This window comes from Lissotriton vulgaris, chromosome 4_1 (assembly GCF_964263255.1).
Source record: "Lissotriton vulgaris chromosome 4_1, aLisVul1.2, whole genome shotgun sequence".
Lineage (NCBI taxonomy): Eukaryota > Metazoa > Chordata > Amphibia > Caudata > Salamandridae > Lissotriton > Lissotriton vulgaris.
This window is the reverse complement of record NC_141691.1, coordinates 1,209,426,620-1,209,443,661: the sequence shown is the minus strand read 5'-3', so window position 1 is coordinate 1,209,443,661 and position 17,042 is coordinate 1,209,426,620. Positions and strand designations below refer to the sequence as shown.

General features: G+C 45.1%; 1 protein-coding gene across 1 annotated transcript in view; it reads right to left on the bottom strand.

Moving 5' to 3' along the window:
- Positions 1–8,448: 8,448 nt before the first annotated feature.
- Positions 8,449–17,042, bottom strand: part of LOC147723050 (uncharacterized) — a 555,558-nt gene continuing 546,964 nt past the window's right edge. The window contains exon 15 of the mRNA XM_086966920.1: positions 8,449–9,374. Within this exon, the coding sequence (XP_086823046.1) occupies positions 9,346–9,374 (29 nt within the window). The 3' untranslated portion in view covers positions 8,449–9,345. The remainder of the gene's footprint in view (positions 9,375–17,042) is intronic.

Sequence of the window (17,042 nt, the reverse complement as noted above, 5' to 3'; positions counted from 1 at the left end):
AGGCTAAGCTAATCTTCTATCTCATTTTGCTTGGCAAGCATCTGTAAAAAATGGATTGACACCGCTCCGAGTATAACGATTGGATCAATTTGATAGAGAAAATCAGTAAGCAATAAAGAGTTTGGTTTAATGAAATGAAAATACAAATTTGGCTCCCTATGACATCCTAAGGCGTCCAAAATCATGATTACTTTAGAGCTCTTGCAATGACTGTGCTATTAGCCTGTTTGGAGGCTGGTCTCTAGAGGTCTCTAAGGGCTATAAAGATTACCCTGAAAACTTCAGGGAACCGAATGCAGATGCAACATATAAGCTGGGGCACAGTGAGTCCAGAATGGGTATCACAGTTGTAACGGTGATGAGGAAAAAAATAAAAAGTGTCCAGAGTTATTACCAGTGGCTGAAATTAACTCAGTCATTCCACCCATCACTTGTTGGTGCCCGAGGTGCAGCGAGCATGCCCAGTCATGGTCCTGTTCTCAATTAAGCACATAGGAGCGCTCAGGCTAACCACCTTGTGCTTACAAGGTTTCCCTAAGTACTATTTTCGTTCTGCTCTTCCCGGACAGCAAGAGCATCACCCTGAGCACCCTAAAAAATATACTTTTGGCAGGAAACCCTACTTGACAAACCTGATGAAATTAGGAGTGCAGCGGAATTACTTCGGTATTTACGCCTGTTCTCAGTGTGCCATGGGAATAAAGTTATACCTAACTGAGAAGGACCATCAAGGCGGAAATCACTTTCTTTGCTTGTGTTCCTTTAGATTGCACCAGCCTGGCATTTACATGTGGACTGTTCCTGTTGGAGCAAGACATACATGCCAACAGACTCGACTCAGATTGGAGACTCCAGGTTTTTAAAGCCCAAAATGCTTTTATTTTAGCAGCCTCCCGCAAAAAAATCTCTCCTGCTCTTCAGCATAAGTCAATGGCAAAATCAATTCTTCCAAGTTTATTTCCCAAATCGCCCTCTCACCAGGTTCAAAATGTTGGCATGTATACTACTCTTTAGAGTGGCATAGCAGGCCCAAAAAGTTGTATTGAAAGTTGACCTTTGTAATTGCTTGTAATTAAGATCAAGTCAAACATTCCCCCCATCCTTTTTTTCTTCTCTAAATTGTACTACCTGGGCATCAACAGGCCCATGCTGATTTTCAAATACCCCTGGCTGCCTGGAAGCCTTTGTGGAATTGGATTTATTTGAAAATTACATTGAAGTGACTATTAACATATAGAAGCTATGCAAGTACTTTATGACAGACGAGAGGCTAAGTGCAATGACCATTTAAGTTCTACACCGTAACAACCATTTCTACAGCATCTTGAAAAAGTCTGCAATATAGGTGATACTCCAGATTCGACCATTAGTGCAAAAGCATGACATGCCCTGGTGTCACAAGTGCTATATGGCCAAGGACGCCCCACATATCAAAACTGAAAAATATTTTGTATTTGATAGAGCATGTACTCAAGAACATGTGTTTAGCAACCCCAATGCTCAATACAGTGCACAAAGTGATAAGATATATAAAAAAATTTTAAAACATTGGCATCTACTCATCGCAGATCCAAAGGTAGCCCAACACTTATCAAGCAGACCACGGATTGTGCATAGAAGATCACCAAAAATCCATCATAGGATATGTCATATGTATCTTAACCCTAAGAACAATACGATTAAGCCTCTTTGGTTGTCGGCGTTACTGCATGGCTTTTTCAAATGTGGCAGATGCAATATGTGTTATTATGCTCCAGTCAAAATCACTGCATTCCAATATAACAAAAGCAAAATAAATAACATTTTAAATTTCAACAACTGTTAATTTAAACATTGTCTTCTATGTTATAGTATATTACTGCTCCAAAATTTGTGTTGGCAACACCATCAGACAATTAAAGGAGTAACTACAGGAACACATTAGGGCAATCAAAAATGGGGATCTGAACAACGTTTTAGCTAACCACAGTCATTCTGTGCATTGACAGTGTGCACACCTACATTTGCTTGTATGAACTCCCTCAGCAACGGCTATTTATGTGCAAAATCCCTAAACTGTATGAAACATATGGATAAAGTTTGTCCACTCGAAGCTCTCCTTCTAATGAGATGCCCAGTAGATGCTTTCACATGTTAGTGATTCTACGCTTCTACTTATTGTATTACTGCATTACTCTGGTCTTTCCCTTTTGTTTGTCACAATGGTTCAATTTCTGTGCAACTATGAGTTTGATGATATTAAGAAAGCTCACAATTATGATCTATGTACATGGAACATAAACAAACTTACTGTTTTGATGCAGGACTATGTTGCGTTCCTTAACTAAATGTGCACATTACTATATAGACGTGGTCCCTTGCTCACTTTACCACTGGATTCAAGCTAACCTGGCTGATGACTGCGGATTATCCAGAAACCGGTCCCAGGATGCTTGTTTCCGGTCCAGGGAAGACATGGCTTGGCAGTACGGGCTGGACTGTTCCCATGAGGCACAGGGTCAGACTGATTTACATATGACCATGTCTGAACTGGGGTGCTGGAGTGAATTAAAGAATGATGATGGATTAAACCCAGATCACTTGACTGGGGGTGAGTGTTTGATTTGTTCCAGCGCTCCGTCCATCATCCCCTTTGGTATTGCTTTGTTCGCCCTAAGTTGGCAGGGTATCCCCAGACGTGGGTCCCTTGCTCACTTTGTCACTGGATTCAAGCTAGCCTGGCTGATGACGGCTGATTAGCCAGAAACCAGTCCCAGGATACTTGTTTCTGGTCCAGGGAAGACATGGCTTGGCAGTTCGGGCTGGACTGTTCCCATGAGGCACAGGGTCAGACTGATTTGCATATGGCCATGTCTGAACTGGGGTGGTGGAGTAAGCTAAAGAATGATGATGGATTAAACCCAGATCAGTTGACTGGGGGCGAGTGTTTGATATGTTCCAGCGCTCCGTCCATCATCCCCTTTAGTATCGTACATTACTATATAAGCATTATTTGTTTCACGGTGTATCCAAAAACTTAGCCCTTTTTTTTTATTACTAAGATTACTCATGTCATTTGCTTAATTTTACTCCATTTGGACTTTCTTTTCTTCTCCCTTTTTCTTTGCTATTCATTTACTGTTTTTTGTTTCTGCCCCACCATGTGTAACTTTCTAATTCCAAATGTCATCTCATTTTTGCTAACATGTTTTATCTCCCTTCATACCTAGCATTCCGGGATGATCCTATAACCACTTGGTGCCACTTCCAATAGGACAATATGGCTACCTGTTTCCCTCCAGTCTTTTGTTTCTGGTTGGTCGCCAGTTGTCCTTTCTGTATTTCTTTTTAACCTGCCTGCTGCATATACACTGGTTCTTTCCACTCAAAATGGTGCACTCCTGAACCACAGGTAGAATGTCACTTTTTTTTCATTACCATGATACTTTCCCTTGCTTTTTAGTCCAAATCGCCACATAGCTAGGCCTTGTATTTTGTTTTGCTCAGTTTGAACCTTTGAGGTCATACTACTTCCTTATGTTTTGGGGTATGTATCACTGTGTTCACCCCAGATACACCACTACCAACTTGGGCATGCTTCTAACACTGGTATAGTTGCTGACCTATCAGTGATGGCTAGCATGTACCAAGGAAGGGGAGGAGGGGGATAACAACAAAAAAGGGTGACATCCTCATCCCTCCTCCGTCTTCTGTAAGCCCCAGAAGCAGGAAACTGCACAACCCAATCCTAGTGCCAGGATTGGATAGGGCGTCTTCTTTCAGCGCTCCTAAGAGCACTGGAGGCCTGCACGTTCTCTAACCCAGCTGTCTAAGACAGCGGGGTTAGAGACCTTTAAAATGTGCATGTCTAGCTGCCCGGCCCAAGATGGCAGGCCAAAGAAACATGCACATTTTAAAGTGCATAGCTCTATGCTGCTACCGCCACTTGGCAGCACTGGCCCACCCTGTTGTGACACTTAGCTCAGGACAGGTTGCTGAAAAAGAAAACAGTAATAAATAAACTTTATTACCATTTTAATTTTCAGCTCTTGGGCTTTTGGAGCGAGGCTCCTCAATCAAGTGGAGGAGCCGCCCCTGTACCTATACGCGTATTTATCCAGACTTATCTTCCACATACATGGATAACAGCCCTGTAAAGACATGGTTATATATGTAATTAATAATTAGGACCAACTCCATTTGCTATTATTTTTTTCTTACTGTGGGTTAATGAACTCTTGCTCTTTGCAAAACCTATAGTTTGGGCTGTTTTACTCTACCATACAGAATTGTTTAAACATTACAACATTTTTGCAAACTTTTCAACATTCAAGCAATGTCAACCCTCTCTTGTGCTTCCACTGTTTTTTCAGGTCGAGCCTAGCGCAGCGCGCATGCGCTGCTCTAGGAGAGGGCTTCTTGGAATCACTCCAGCTTTTCTGAAAACTTGTGTGTGTGTGTTTTGATTTTCCACACATTGTATTGGCCTTTGCGTGTGGCTTTCAAAAATGAAAGCACGCAATTGGCCAGAGGCGGATGCATGTCCCACCTTTCCCAGTAAATGTTTACTCCCGCGGCATCCAGATTGCGGGAGCAAGCAGGGCCGCCCAGGGTACCATCTGTTTTGGATCATGTTACGGTCGCTTTCACTCTCGCGGCTGCACGCCCGCGCTTGTCTCAAATGCTTTTGTTCCCACCTTGCTGCAGTGTGTATGGTTTTTGTACAGTGTGCGATACTCTGATCCGCAAGCCGCTGAAATTACTTCGGCAGTTCTTACTTGTTAATTATCGGTCACTTTCCCCAATCAGTGTTTTTCACAGTCTGCAGTCTGGTGCTCAGTCTGTTTTTTGTGCACTCTAGAGTAGTGATCCGTCACACCAGCTGCATGTGCCGCATGCATGAAGGATGTGACACTCTCTTACTCCTCCTTCATGCAATCTGTAGTGCTCACCAGTCACTTGTGCTCAGTTTCCTTTGTTCAGTCTACAGTAATAAGCGGACAGTCTCACTCCCTTCCATTTGCGGTCAAGCTTACTCCGTCCTTAATCACTGTGTAGTAATTACCATCCAGTGTTCCCTTTTCTTCATCTGATCTGCGGCCATGATAGGTCAGTCGCGCTCTCCTCTGTCAGTGCTCGGTAATGATGCTGTAGCTTCTCCTATCCTTGCCTATGTTGCCACTCAGCTTATGTTACTCCTTTCCCTTCTACATAACATCTCGAGACTTCATCCTCTGAAATCACCTTTCCTCCCCCTTCTATCTCCCTGTCACTTATATTTTCTATTTCTTAATAAGTCCAACGGTTCCCTGCTGGATCATGAAACCACAGTGGAAGTTGTCGGTGGATACAGGGGGTCTAGGCAAATCAGGACAGGACATTGCTTCTGAAAGGCCGACGGGGCTGAGGCAGAGCAAGTCAGAGTTTGGGGTTTTGAGATACTTATTATTTTTTTATCTTTATATTCTTATTTTTTACGGTGTTTACTATGGTGCTTTGAGTTTGTAACCGCCAGTGCTTTTTTTTGAGCCAGAGGATTCCAGGACTTACCACAGCATTTAAATAACAACACTGGCACTTATACAGCAAAATGGACCTACAAATATTGGAATTCTTTTTATGAGCATAACTTAAGGGCATATTATTTTCTGGTACTAAATTGGAGACTTAGGGGCTGATGTAGGTGGGTAAATACCAGTCGGTAACGCCGAAATTCGGTAAAGTTCAGCGTTAATGTCTGGTATTTAGTCATTCCTAATGTAGGTAAGGAATCGGTAAATAAGAAATCGGTAAATACTGATTCCTTAATACCGATTCCCTATTGCTCTTGCATTTAAGGAATCGGTAATACTGATTCCTTAAATGCAATATAGGAAGCACATTGAAGAGTGCTTTTGAGCCTTAAGAAATCGGTAATTACCACCAACTTCAAGTTGGTGGTAATTACCGATTTCCCTTAAAAAAACACTTTTTTGCTTTTTTTTAAAGTGCCATATGGCACACATCCATGCCCTTAGGGCATGAATGTGCGCCACATGTGCAAACATGTACATTTAAGGGGTGCAACAGGGTGTCCTTTGGACACCCTGGCCCCCTTGAAATACCTCCCGGCATTACTGATTCGGTAATACCGAATCGCTAATACTGAATGTCTTGATATTCAACCCTATGGCCCTCGAAGCCCATAGAAATGAATGGGTAGGTATTCCGTATTACCGAATCTCAATTACTGATTCAGTAATAAGGAATATTAAGGATTCCGTATTTTTTACCGAATCTTTTTCTACATAGGAAATACTGATTTCTTAATAGCGAATTGGTAAAATTCGCTATTATGAAATCGGTATTTCTCATTTACCTACATCTGGCCCAGGCACCTTTCAGTGCTATATTATAGCTTTTCCCTAATGGCATTTGCCTCTCCTAATCTGTTACTTTTTCTATATTCGAACATTGGAACGTTGAAAGCTCCATTGTAAACAATGGAGTGCTATGGGTTTATAATGGCTGGTATAAGCCCGGAGCTCCAACATTCCAATGCTTTTTTGTGGCTGTGAACAAAGGCTTCAGGGAGCCTAAGGGGATTTCAATACCCTCGCGCTCCCTGAAGCCTTTGTTTATTTTGTTAGAACATTCTGCCCTCTTAACGCCTTTAACGATGCAGTTGGCCTTTAATAGCCGGTATAGCCCGCTATGGTGGGCTATAAGGTTGTAGTAGTGCTTAATTTGAGCTGGTGCTTTCCGGAACTCAGCACAGCACTTCATTATAAACACTGGCACTTATAGCATAAACTGGACCGAGCTTTTTTGGAGTGCTTTTTATAAGCATTACTTTAGGACATATTACTTTATGGAACAAACACTGTTATTTTGATAAATACCACTTAAGGGCATAAGAATTTTTGTTACAAACATGGAAATTAAGTGATTGTCCATGATCACAGGATAGAGATCCGACGCCAAGACTCGATCTTTGTTCCCCAGCTCTAAAGTCGGCATCTTTGCCTGTTACGCAATAGCTTTCCCCAATGACATTTGCTTCTCTTAATCTGTTCCTTTTTTTATTAGTAGTACTAATTTGAGCCAGTGTTTTCCTTCACTCCCCACTGCATTTAATTGTCAACACCGGCGCATACAGTGCAAACTGGAACCAAAGGTTTTGGAGTGCTTTTTATAAGCACCATTTAAAGATATATTGAAAAGCATTATAACACGCACAAGTAAAACTCATTTCTGATATATTTTTTATTTAAAAAACTGGGATGTTATTGTGAGCAATATTTTACCTGCTCTTTGGCTTTTACAACACGCACAAGTAAAACACATTTCTGATATGGTTTTTCTATATAGACTGCAATGCTGTTATTGTGCGTGCCGTTTAATATGCTTTTTGCATTTTGTAAAACAGTGCTTAATTTGAGCTGGTGGTTTCCGGGACTCACCAAGGCAATTTATTATTAATACTGACGCTTATAGAGCAAACCTAGCCTACGATACTTCAGTTGTATATAATGTTTTTTTAGACTATATATAAGGTGTCAGAAATGGTTATAACACTTTTTTTATTATAACTTATAACTTTTAAACATGCTGCACAACATTCACAATACTATACAACACATATTAAAAATGTTAACAAAGCCCCTAGCTCTTTCAAAACCCTTATAAGGCCCCAAAGGCGAGACATAATTGGCTATGCCAATGCTTGCCTGACTTGAGTCCCGTGCCCATTTCCTAGACATCATTTACGAATTGCTTATCATGGCCAGGCACTATACTAAACATCAGCTATTTACTGAAACTACGGTCTTAGGGCTGGAGTGCTTTATCTCATTCACCTTCCAACTTCTACTACCTACAACATACCATTCCGCTTGCAGACAAAATATTTAATTTGGCTCGTTTGAAAGTATATCCAATGGTTTCAAATGGCTTTACAACCATGTTACTATTAAAAAATTCCGAACACAAAATACCTAAAAAACACTTCTATGTTTTTTTTTTATTTGTACTTCTTCTGGTTTCTACAGCAATAATTTGAGCATATATAAACAAAGGCTATAGCAGGGTACTATATAAACAAATATCCATTTTTGTTTTAACTTTACTTGGTATTAGAACATAGGGATGTTGGGAGCTCCATTGAAAACAATGGAGTGCTCTGGGCTTATAATGGCTGGTACAAGCCTGGAGCTCCAACATTCCAATGCTTCTTTGTTCACAGCTCTGGCTGTGAACAAAGGCTTCAGGGAACCTGAGGGGATTCCAATCCCCTCACTCTCCCAAAAGGCTTTGTTTTTTTTGTTAGAACATTCTGTCCTCTAGTGACAGAATGTTCTAATAGCCTTATAGCCCTTCGTAGATGGGCTATACCGCTATTAAAGTCCCTCTCCCTTGTTAAAGGCCCTCGCCTTCGGCTCGGGCCTTTAACCCTGGAGAGGGCCTTTAATAGCTGGTATAGCCCTCTACGGTGGGCTATAAGGCTATATTCAGTCTACCGTTTGTTCTGAGGGATTCAACCAATTCTTAAGTTTGGTGGGAACAAAGTGGGTTCAAACAAACCAAAACACATTGAGTTCCCTTTGTGTTTACATACAAGGTTTAATAAAACACTCTTTGGTACACTCCCTCTTTAAGCAGCAGTTAGATGTTTCACATCCCTAATCCTTTCGCGGCCTGATCGATGTTAGGGCCAGCACTTCCACTCCAAAAGGTGTTCCAGCATCTGTGTCTTGCGCTACCTTATCATCTATAAGTCTATTCACTCAGGGTTGTGAACTGATACGGCACACAGGTTTAGTATCTCCTGCAGGTCATCAATTCTGTTCATTTTTTTGCCGATTTAACAGAGTAAATTGACAGGAACCTTTGCTCTTCCGGGTTTTGAAGGTCATTTCCCACACGTTTTTCAAATGCCTCTTTGAATCTAAACTATGTTGGCTCTATTTCTTGGGCCAAACACTATGATGTAGAAAGCATCATGTTAGACTCTGAGTTCAAAGCAGTATTGAACACATGTTAGGATACACAGTGTTTCCCTACACATAATAACAGCAGTTTTAAAAATGTGTAAACTCTGTAAGCCTAACACAAACAAATATATAATGCTTATAGACATTTATGGGAGTTTTTGCTGGGAAAGATTGATTATGTTGTTAACTGACTATATAAATATTATGCGGAAAAGCCTTCATCTGCCTAGATATCGTTAACATGCAAGCCTAGGTCTTCCACATCAAAGTGGTCAATATTCCTAAAAAAAACATAGCTCGTCCACTCTCCTCTGATTTTGGTGCTGGATTTTCATTCCATTTTGAGTAGCACAAGCAATGACAATTTAAGCTAATGTCCATCAGGTGTGAATCCTTACTGAAGATGACTATCTCTGATGCTTTCTGTAATTCAAAAAAGGAAACAAAACAATGGATTATTTAAGATGTAATACATACATAAAAATAAATATTCATTTTGGAGCATCCCCCTTGCACATAGCTGGCTTCTCCCGCCTGAGATTTCCTAAAATCCAGTGATGCATAACCTTCACTGAAGTTTGCCTATGTTACCTGTAACATAGCAACATGATCAGCTCATCCAAAAATGCCATATTGTCACACATAGTTGTGTTAAAAGCCTTTATAATTCCTTCTGCTGTGTTAATTTTACCAATGTCATTTCCGTTTCTTACACACAGCATCTCTGCCTTGAGCACATTTAATGGAGGATATCAGCTACAGCAGATCTCAATTTCTTGTATTCAGTAACGACTGGCAGCATATTCCCAACTAGAATTCAGTAAATTATGCACAATAGATGTAGCACATCATAGTAGGAAGCAATGTGGTGTTTAAAATGTAGCTGACTTAGTTTCGGCATGTGCAGAAAATATACATCATGGATGTTGAGATGTTTGCAATGCTATTGGCGTTTTTGATGGCAGCAATTTCCTGCCTGCTTTTTAGAGAGGGGACCTTTAAAGAGAGGGCAGAGATTTCTCTGCAGGCAGGGTCAGTGAATGACTGCAGGGGGATGTGTTGGGAGGCGGGGGTCCATGGGACTGTGTTTCCTCCCCTTGCAGAGGTTGAACTGAGGGCAAGCAATAAATGGAGCCACTATTTTTGTAGCGCACAGTCAGTGCGCCTCCTTATGGCCTCTTGCCTCTGTGTTTGCATCCATAATATGGCACACGGGCAGAGCCAAATTGTTTCTCTCATCAGGGGCGGCCTTAGGCATGTGCAAGCTTTGCACCTGCACAGGGCCACCAAACCCTAGGGGCCACCACGCCAATATATATCCTTAATATAATAATCCTCTGAGGATGGATACATATTTGCGTGGCGGCCCCTGGCAGGGATTTAGCGGCCTCCGACTCTGTTCCACTTCCAAACACCCTGACCCCCCTCCCCCCCCTTCACTGGCCTCCGCGCTCTGCCCCACCCGGACCCCCTCTTCCGGGGCCCCTTACCTACGCTCCCTGCCCAGGGCCGCCATGAGCCTAGAGCTGCCCCTGCTCTCATTAGCATAAGACCACGTCCCCTGAGGACAGTGCTGGCGCTCTGTGTGCACCGGAGCTATCTGTATTACAGAAGAGGGCACACACATGTCTCTATCTTTTCTATAAGGCAGCAGTGCTCCAGGGACGCAGAACATGGGCACACTGTCCTACTGCTTATGGTGTCTCTCCTTTTCACTTTCGCTGTAAATTCGATCATGTAGGGCTCAGTGGTTGTTTCTCTCCCACTCGTCTCTCTTCAGAGGAAAAAGCACTGGTGGCTGTTTGAAAATTGGGGCCTTGTGGGCCAGCACCATTTGCTTAAAGCAGATACAGGTCCTGCATAGTGTGCATTTGTGAACTCTAGGAATGCAAGGAAGTATGAACTGTGCTTTTTGAGGGCACAGGCAAATCTTCGTTTGGGGACGGCTATTTATGCGGCTCCATTAGTAGAGCATGCACTATTGTAACCACTCACCTGAGTCCGAAGAACGGTTACCTTAAGCCACACAATGTGGTGATTTGGGGCACATGTAGAGATAGGGAGATATCTACTTATAGGTGACATATTGCAGACTTGTCATAAATTATACCACTACTAAATTTCTGAGCACACCCAAGTAGGTCAGTGTCTCTGAGGGTCTGACATCTAATAGAGGATCAGGTAGGGCAAATTTGCTTCGTTTCCTGACCAAAACTTTCCAAAAGTAGAAGAGTTCGTGGGTAGCTGCCTGACACATTGGTCCTGCATGTAATGGTTTCATGGTCAAAAAAGGAACGACCAATACCTTAGTATTCGACTGGCTAGAAGTCTGATGACACTCGAGACCGGGGATCCTGAACACACCTGGTCGCTGGGAAATCAGAGAAATCAGAGACAGAGATGTGAGTATCGTAGACCTCAGACAGACCCCACCAGAGAATGAGCTGAAGTGGAAGGGGCCAAAGTGGTGGTAGACATTCACCAACAAAACCTTGGTGCAGCCGAATAGATGTTTAACCCTGACAGTGGATGCTAGGGACTCTGATCAAGAGGAGAGTTTTGGAGAGCCCTCCCCACTAAAGACTACCCGAGTGACCGCTGATGACATAATTTGAAGGGGGAACCAGGTAGAGGAGTATGCACGTATGTGCTTACAGGGTGGGAGCGATGCCCCCCCAGGGAGGGGGTTCTGGTATGGCTGAACAATTATGCTGCGATCCAAAACCCGTCCCACCTCAAATTTGCAACGTACATGTTGTTCAAAGTACGTAGGTTTGATATGAGGGGTCCACAGACACCTAGAGCAACGAGTGGCAGGCATTTCATAGCCCGCATCACAAGGTTGTGGGAGGGGAGAGTTGGGGGGTCTACAGGTCTTTATACACTGGCACCAAAACGCCACTGCCACCCTCATCCTCCTCGACCTATCGGCTACATTCGACACGGTCTGCCACCGCACCCTGACAACCCGCCTCCACCACGCCGGGATCCATGGAAAGGCCCTGGAATGGATCACCTCCTTCCTCTCCGACAGAACCCAAAGAGTCCGTCTCCCGCCCTTCCGCGCAGCGGCCACCAAGATCATCTGCGGCGTACCCCAAGGCTCCTCGCTCAGCCCCACCCTCTTCAATGTCTACATGAGCCCCCTCGCAGCCATCGCACGCAAGCACAACCTCAACATCATCTCCTACGCCGACGACACCCAACTGATCCTCTCCCTCACCAACGACCCCGCCACTGCCAAAGCCAGCTTCCAGGAAGGAATGAAAGACGTCGCGTAATGGATGAAGCTCAGCCGTCTGAAACTAAACTCAGACAAGACGGAAGTCCTCATCCTTGGCCCATCCACCTCAGCCTGGGATGACTCCTGGTGGCCCCCTGCACTGGGCACCGGCCCACGGACCACGCACACAACCTGGGATTCATCCTTCACTCCTCCCTCACGATGACCAGGCAAGTCAACGCCATTACATCTTCCTGCTTCAACACCCTCCGCTTGCTCCGGAAGATCTTTCGTTGGATCCCCACTGGAACCAGAAAGACGGTCACCCAGGCCCTCGTCACCAGCCAACTGGACTACAGGAATGCCCTATACGCTGGGACCACTGCCAAACTACAGAAAAGACTCCAGCGCATACAGAACGCATCTGCACGACTCGTCGTGGACATCCCCCGACACAGCCACATCTCTGCCCACCTGAGAGAACTGCACTGGCTCCCTGTCAGCAAGAGGATCACGTTCAGACTCCTCACCCACGCACACAAGGCTCTCCACGACATGGGCCCGAATACCTCAACAACCGCCTCACATTCTACACACCTTCCCGCCCGCTTCACCGTCCCACGGATCCGCAGAACCACCACCGGAGGAAGATCTTTCACCTACCTGGTGGCCAAGATGTGGAACACCCTCCCAACCCACCTACGACTGACCCAGGACCATCTCTCCTTCAGGAAGCACCTCAAGTCCTGGCTTTTCGAGCAGTAGCGGGAGACTCCCGCTACTGAGTAGCGGGCTCTATAAATGTTCCTGATTGATTGATTGACTCAGGAAACATACACTGACATGGGGACAGACCTGATTGACTCTCAAGCTGTTATCCTGGAACGTAAACAGGCTGGGTAGCTAACTCAAAAAAGGACTGGCATCTAAGTATCTGTATAGGCATGTCCCTGATGTTATATTGTTACAGGAGACACACAGGGTAGGGAATAACTGTAGGTTCCTAGTGAGATGGAGATACCGAGTAATGGCCCATGTAGGGTTCTCAGCGAGATCGAGAGGGATGGGGATGCTAGCGCATAGATCCCTACCGCCCACATCATTAGCAGCTACGTGCACCCTCAAAAGATGCTTTGCAGCAGTTAGCAGCCAGTGGAATGGAATCAACATGCCAGTGGACTTTTGGTACTTTTCCCCAGACTTTCAGACAGTTGGGACAGGAGATGTTGGAGAGGTAGCCATAGAGGTGCTGGATGGGGACCATAGAGGTGCTGGATGGGGTTCTACAAGTGGGGTGTGGGTGGGATTCTAAACTAACCCTTCATGGGGACTTGGACACAGTGACGAGGTCTGGCAGACAACCCAAACCAGACATACACCTGCATACCTTCCTTAAGGCGCAGGCTTGATGGAAATATGGAGGGAAGCTCACCCTGCTCTGTGCCAACACGCCTATGTTTCCAATTTAAATTGCTCCCTGTCCAGACAGGACTGTGTGCTTGCCCCCAAACACCAGCAAGGTGTACATCAATACACATTACTTCACTAGAGGCATATAGGACCACTCTCCCATTACAACAGTTATACGGTGATCCCTGTCCGGTCAGAGGGGAGGGTGGAGACTCGATCCCATAGGACCTGAAAGACTAAAACACACAGAAACTTGCACTTCCAGGACAATGCTGGGTCGTTATCTCAGACTCCATTCAATGGGAAGTGTACAAATCCATCATGTGAGGCCCCAGATAGCCTATATCGTGGAGAAATGTAAGGAAAAGGATAAAGACCTGAGGAAATTAGAGGAACAGCTGGCCCGTGAGGAGGCAGATTTCATAGCCTAACCCACAGTTGAGTGGACTCAGCATTTGGAGGTTTTCCTTGAGGACTGCAGGACCCGAGCCACTCAGGAAGCGGAAGCTGCCTTCTGAAGCAAGCAGGCTCACCTATATGAAGTGGGAAATAAGGTTGGGAAGCCCCCGGCCTGGCTAGCAAGGTGGAACGAAGAGCAACATTGGGGTCACAGGGTGCGGGGGCCGAATGAGACTCTGGTGTCTGCGGTGGAGGGAATAGCCCAGGGATTTGCCGCCCACCTGTATAACCTCTATCAATCACAGACAGCACAGGATGGCAGTGCCCCGCATGGCTTTGTACTTGATTTACCAGTCCCCCAACTGGGAGATGAGGGGTGGCTTACTTTAGAGGCATAGTTCACGGAAATGAAGATCTCCAAAGCAATAACCCAGATCCGCAGCCGGAGGGGGCCGAACCCCACGGGGTTCCCAGTTGAATACTATAAATGTGTGAAATCCAAAATCACTGGGCCACTTAAGCCAGCAATGGAGATGGCCAGGGAAAGTGGAATTGTGCCCAGAGATTGAAGGCAAGCCACAATAGTGTTCATAATCAAGGAAGGAAACCCAAGAGAGGACTGAGCCTAATATAGGCCGATCTCCCTGCTGAATGTTGAAACTAAGATCTAGGCCAAAATACTAGATAACCGGCTGATAGGGGCGGTGGACTCACTAATTGCAGCCAACCAATCTGGATTTATGCCATATAGAGTGACACGACCCAACCTGAGGCGACTGTTTGGTTACCTAGTGCCTCTAAACTGTGTGAAGGAGCCTAACCCTTGATGCCACAAAAGCCTTTGACTCCGTGGAGAGGTCATACCTCTGGGAGGTCCTACAAAAAATGGGTTTTCAGCCCATCCTTCATGACGTAGATACAGCTACTGTATGAGGAGTCGTAGGCATGGGTCCGGGTCAACAGTTTGACTTTGAATGAATTTCACCTTGGCAGAGGCACCTGGCAGGGCTGCCCTCTGTCCCCCTTGCTCTTTGCGGTGGCAATCGAGCTGCTGGCTGGATGTATTCACACAGATGCCCTATTACGGGGACTGCAGTGAGACCCAAACTGGGAGGATGAGATCTTGCTCTATGCGGATAACCTGTTTCTCTATTTGGCGGACCCCAAGCACTCGATAGGTCAGGTCCTGCAGATCATGGAAGTGTTTGGGACCATGTGGGAATATGCAAAAACTGGACCAAGTCGGTGATTTACCCCCTGATGTTGTGGTAACCGGGAAGGGAGTGGGACTGTCCTCTGCAATGGGTACCCAAAGGGTTTTGGTATCTGGAGATCTAAGTGACAACAGACTGCAGTATGTTCTACACCAATAATCTGGGGCAAGTCCTGGAAAACTATAAAAATGATGTCCGCACTGGCGGTGGCTGCCTCTAACTAAGATTGGCAGAGCAGCCCTATAAAAGATGAGCCTCCAGCCTAAATTCCCGTATGTTCTGCAGAACACTCCATTTGAGGTCCCGATCGGTTCTTTAGGGATGTGAACGCAGTGACAAGGGAATTTCTGTGTGATGCTGGACACACAGGATATCACTTGCTGCCCTGACTAGGAAACCCCATGATGGGGGAATCTTCCCCGAATCTAATATTATACTATTGGCCATCTCAGCTATTGGTGGCTAATGACTGGGTGTATGCAAGCCAATAGGACCCCAACTCTGATGGCTGGTAGAAAGGCAATGGGCCCAAAGGGATATCTACAGGACCTGTTTGGGGGTGACCGGGCAGGTGGATTGGCTTACCTGACAACGACGGTGGTGCGACAATGAAAAATGGCGACAATGGCCATTGGGTGGGTGAAAACTGACACTGGAGACACCACTCTGGGAGATGGACGTTTTGAACGATTTGTGAGGCATAGAGGGGTACAGGAAGTGGGACCAGCTGGGTGTCTCAATAATAGGGGACAGTTGGAAAAATAAATAAGTGACAGTGTTCCGGGACCTCCAGACGTAATCTGACTTAGCCGTTAGTCAGATCTTCTGTTACATGCAAAAGAGGCATACACGGAGGTCCTCTATCAGCAATCTTGGAGACATGGGAGAGGAAACACCGTTATAAATGAGAGTATTGGGGACCCCACTGCACAAATATGCAGTATCCCAGATCTACGTCACAATACTTAACAATAGTCTACCCCCTTATGGCATTCAGAGACCGCTGGGAGCATGACCTGGGGACACTTGAGGATGATGCCTGGGCAGAAGCTTACGGTTACCCTGGGGGAAGTGGCTATTGGGGAAGGCTTTAGGGTGGTCCAGCTAATGATTTTCCACAGGTCATACTATTCTAGAACACAGCTCTTGGCGTTGGGCAAGATAGATAATGATAGGTGTCTCAGAGGCTGCAGACAATGGGGCACTGTAAGGCATACTCTATGCTGGGACTGCCTGTGCTTACATGAATACTGGGACACAGTCAGCAAAACAATATTAAGACAGATGGGCCTCTCCCAGAACCACGCTCCAGCCTTGGTAATGCTGGATATATGGGGCAAACAACTGTGACACAATCCGCAATTGGGGTGAGGGAGAGTAAATGAATATAAGGGCAATGTGTAGAAGTGTGGCAGGATGACAGGATCACAAGTCTATTTATTGTCACTCAGAACACCTATGTATAAAACTTCAGTTTTTATTCTCAGTTACCCTGAACGAAATTGGGTTGTTGGTTGACTGGGGTGTGACCCCTGGTCAAGCAACAGCAACAATCTCTTGCATGGTGAACCACAGAAAGTCACAAAATGGACCTCTGCTTAACCCTGGGTACCTGGGTAGCTTGGCACAAAAATCAGTCCGGCTTAACTTAGAGGCAATGTGTAAAGTTTTTATGCAGCACACAACATTTATAAAGTAAAAATACAACACAAAAGAAATCCCAAACCAACCTAGAAAAATAGAGAAAATTCAACAGAAGTGGAGTTAAGATGTTTTAAAGCGTTCAGTAAAAGCTAGAGCCTAAAAGATCAAAGCCCCAGCAGCGAACATCTAGTCGCACGAGAC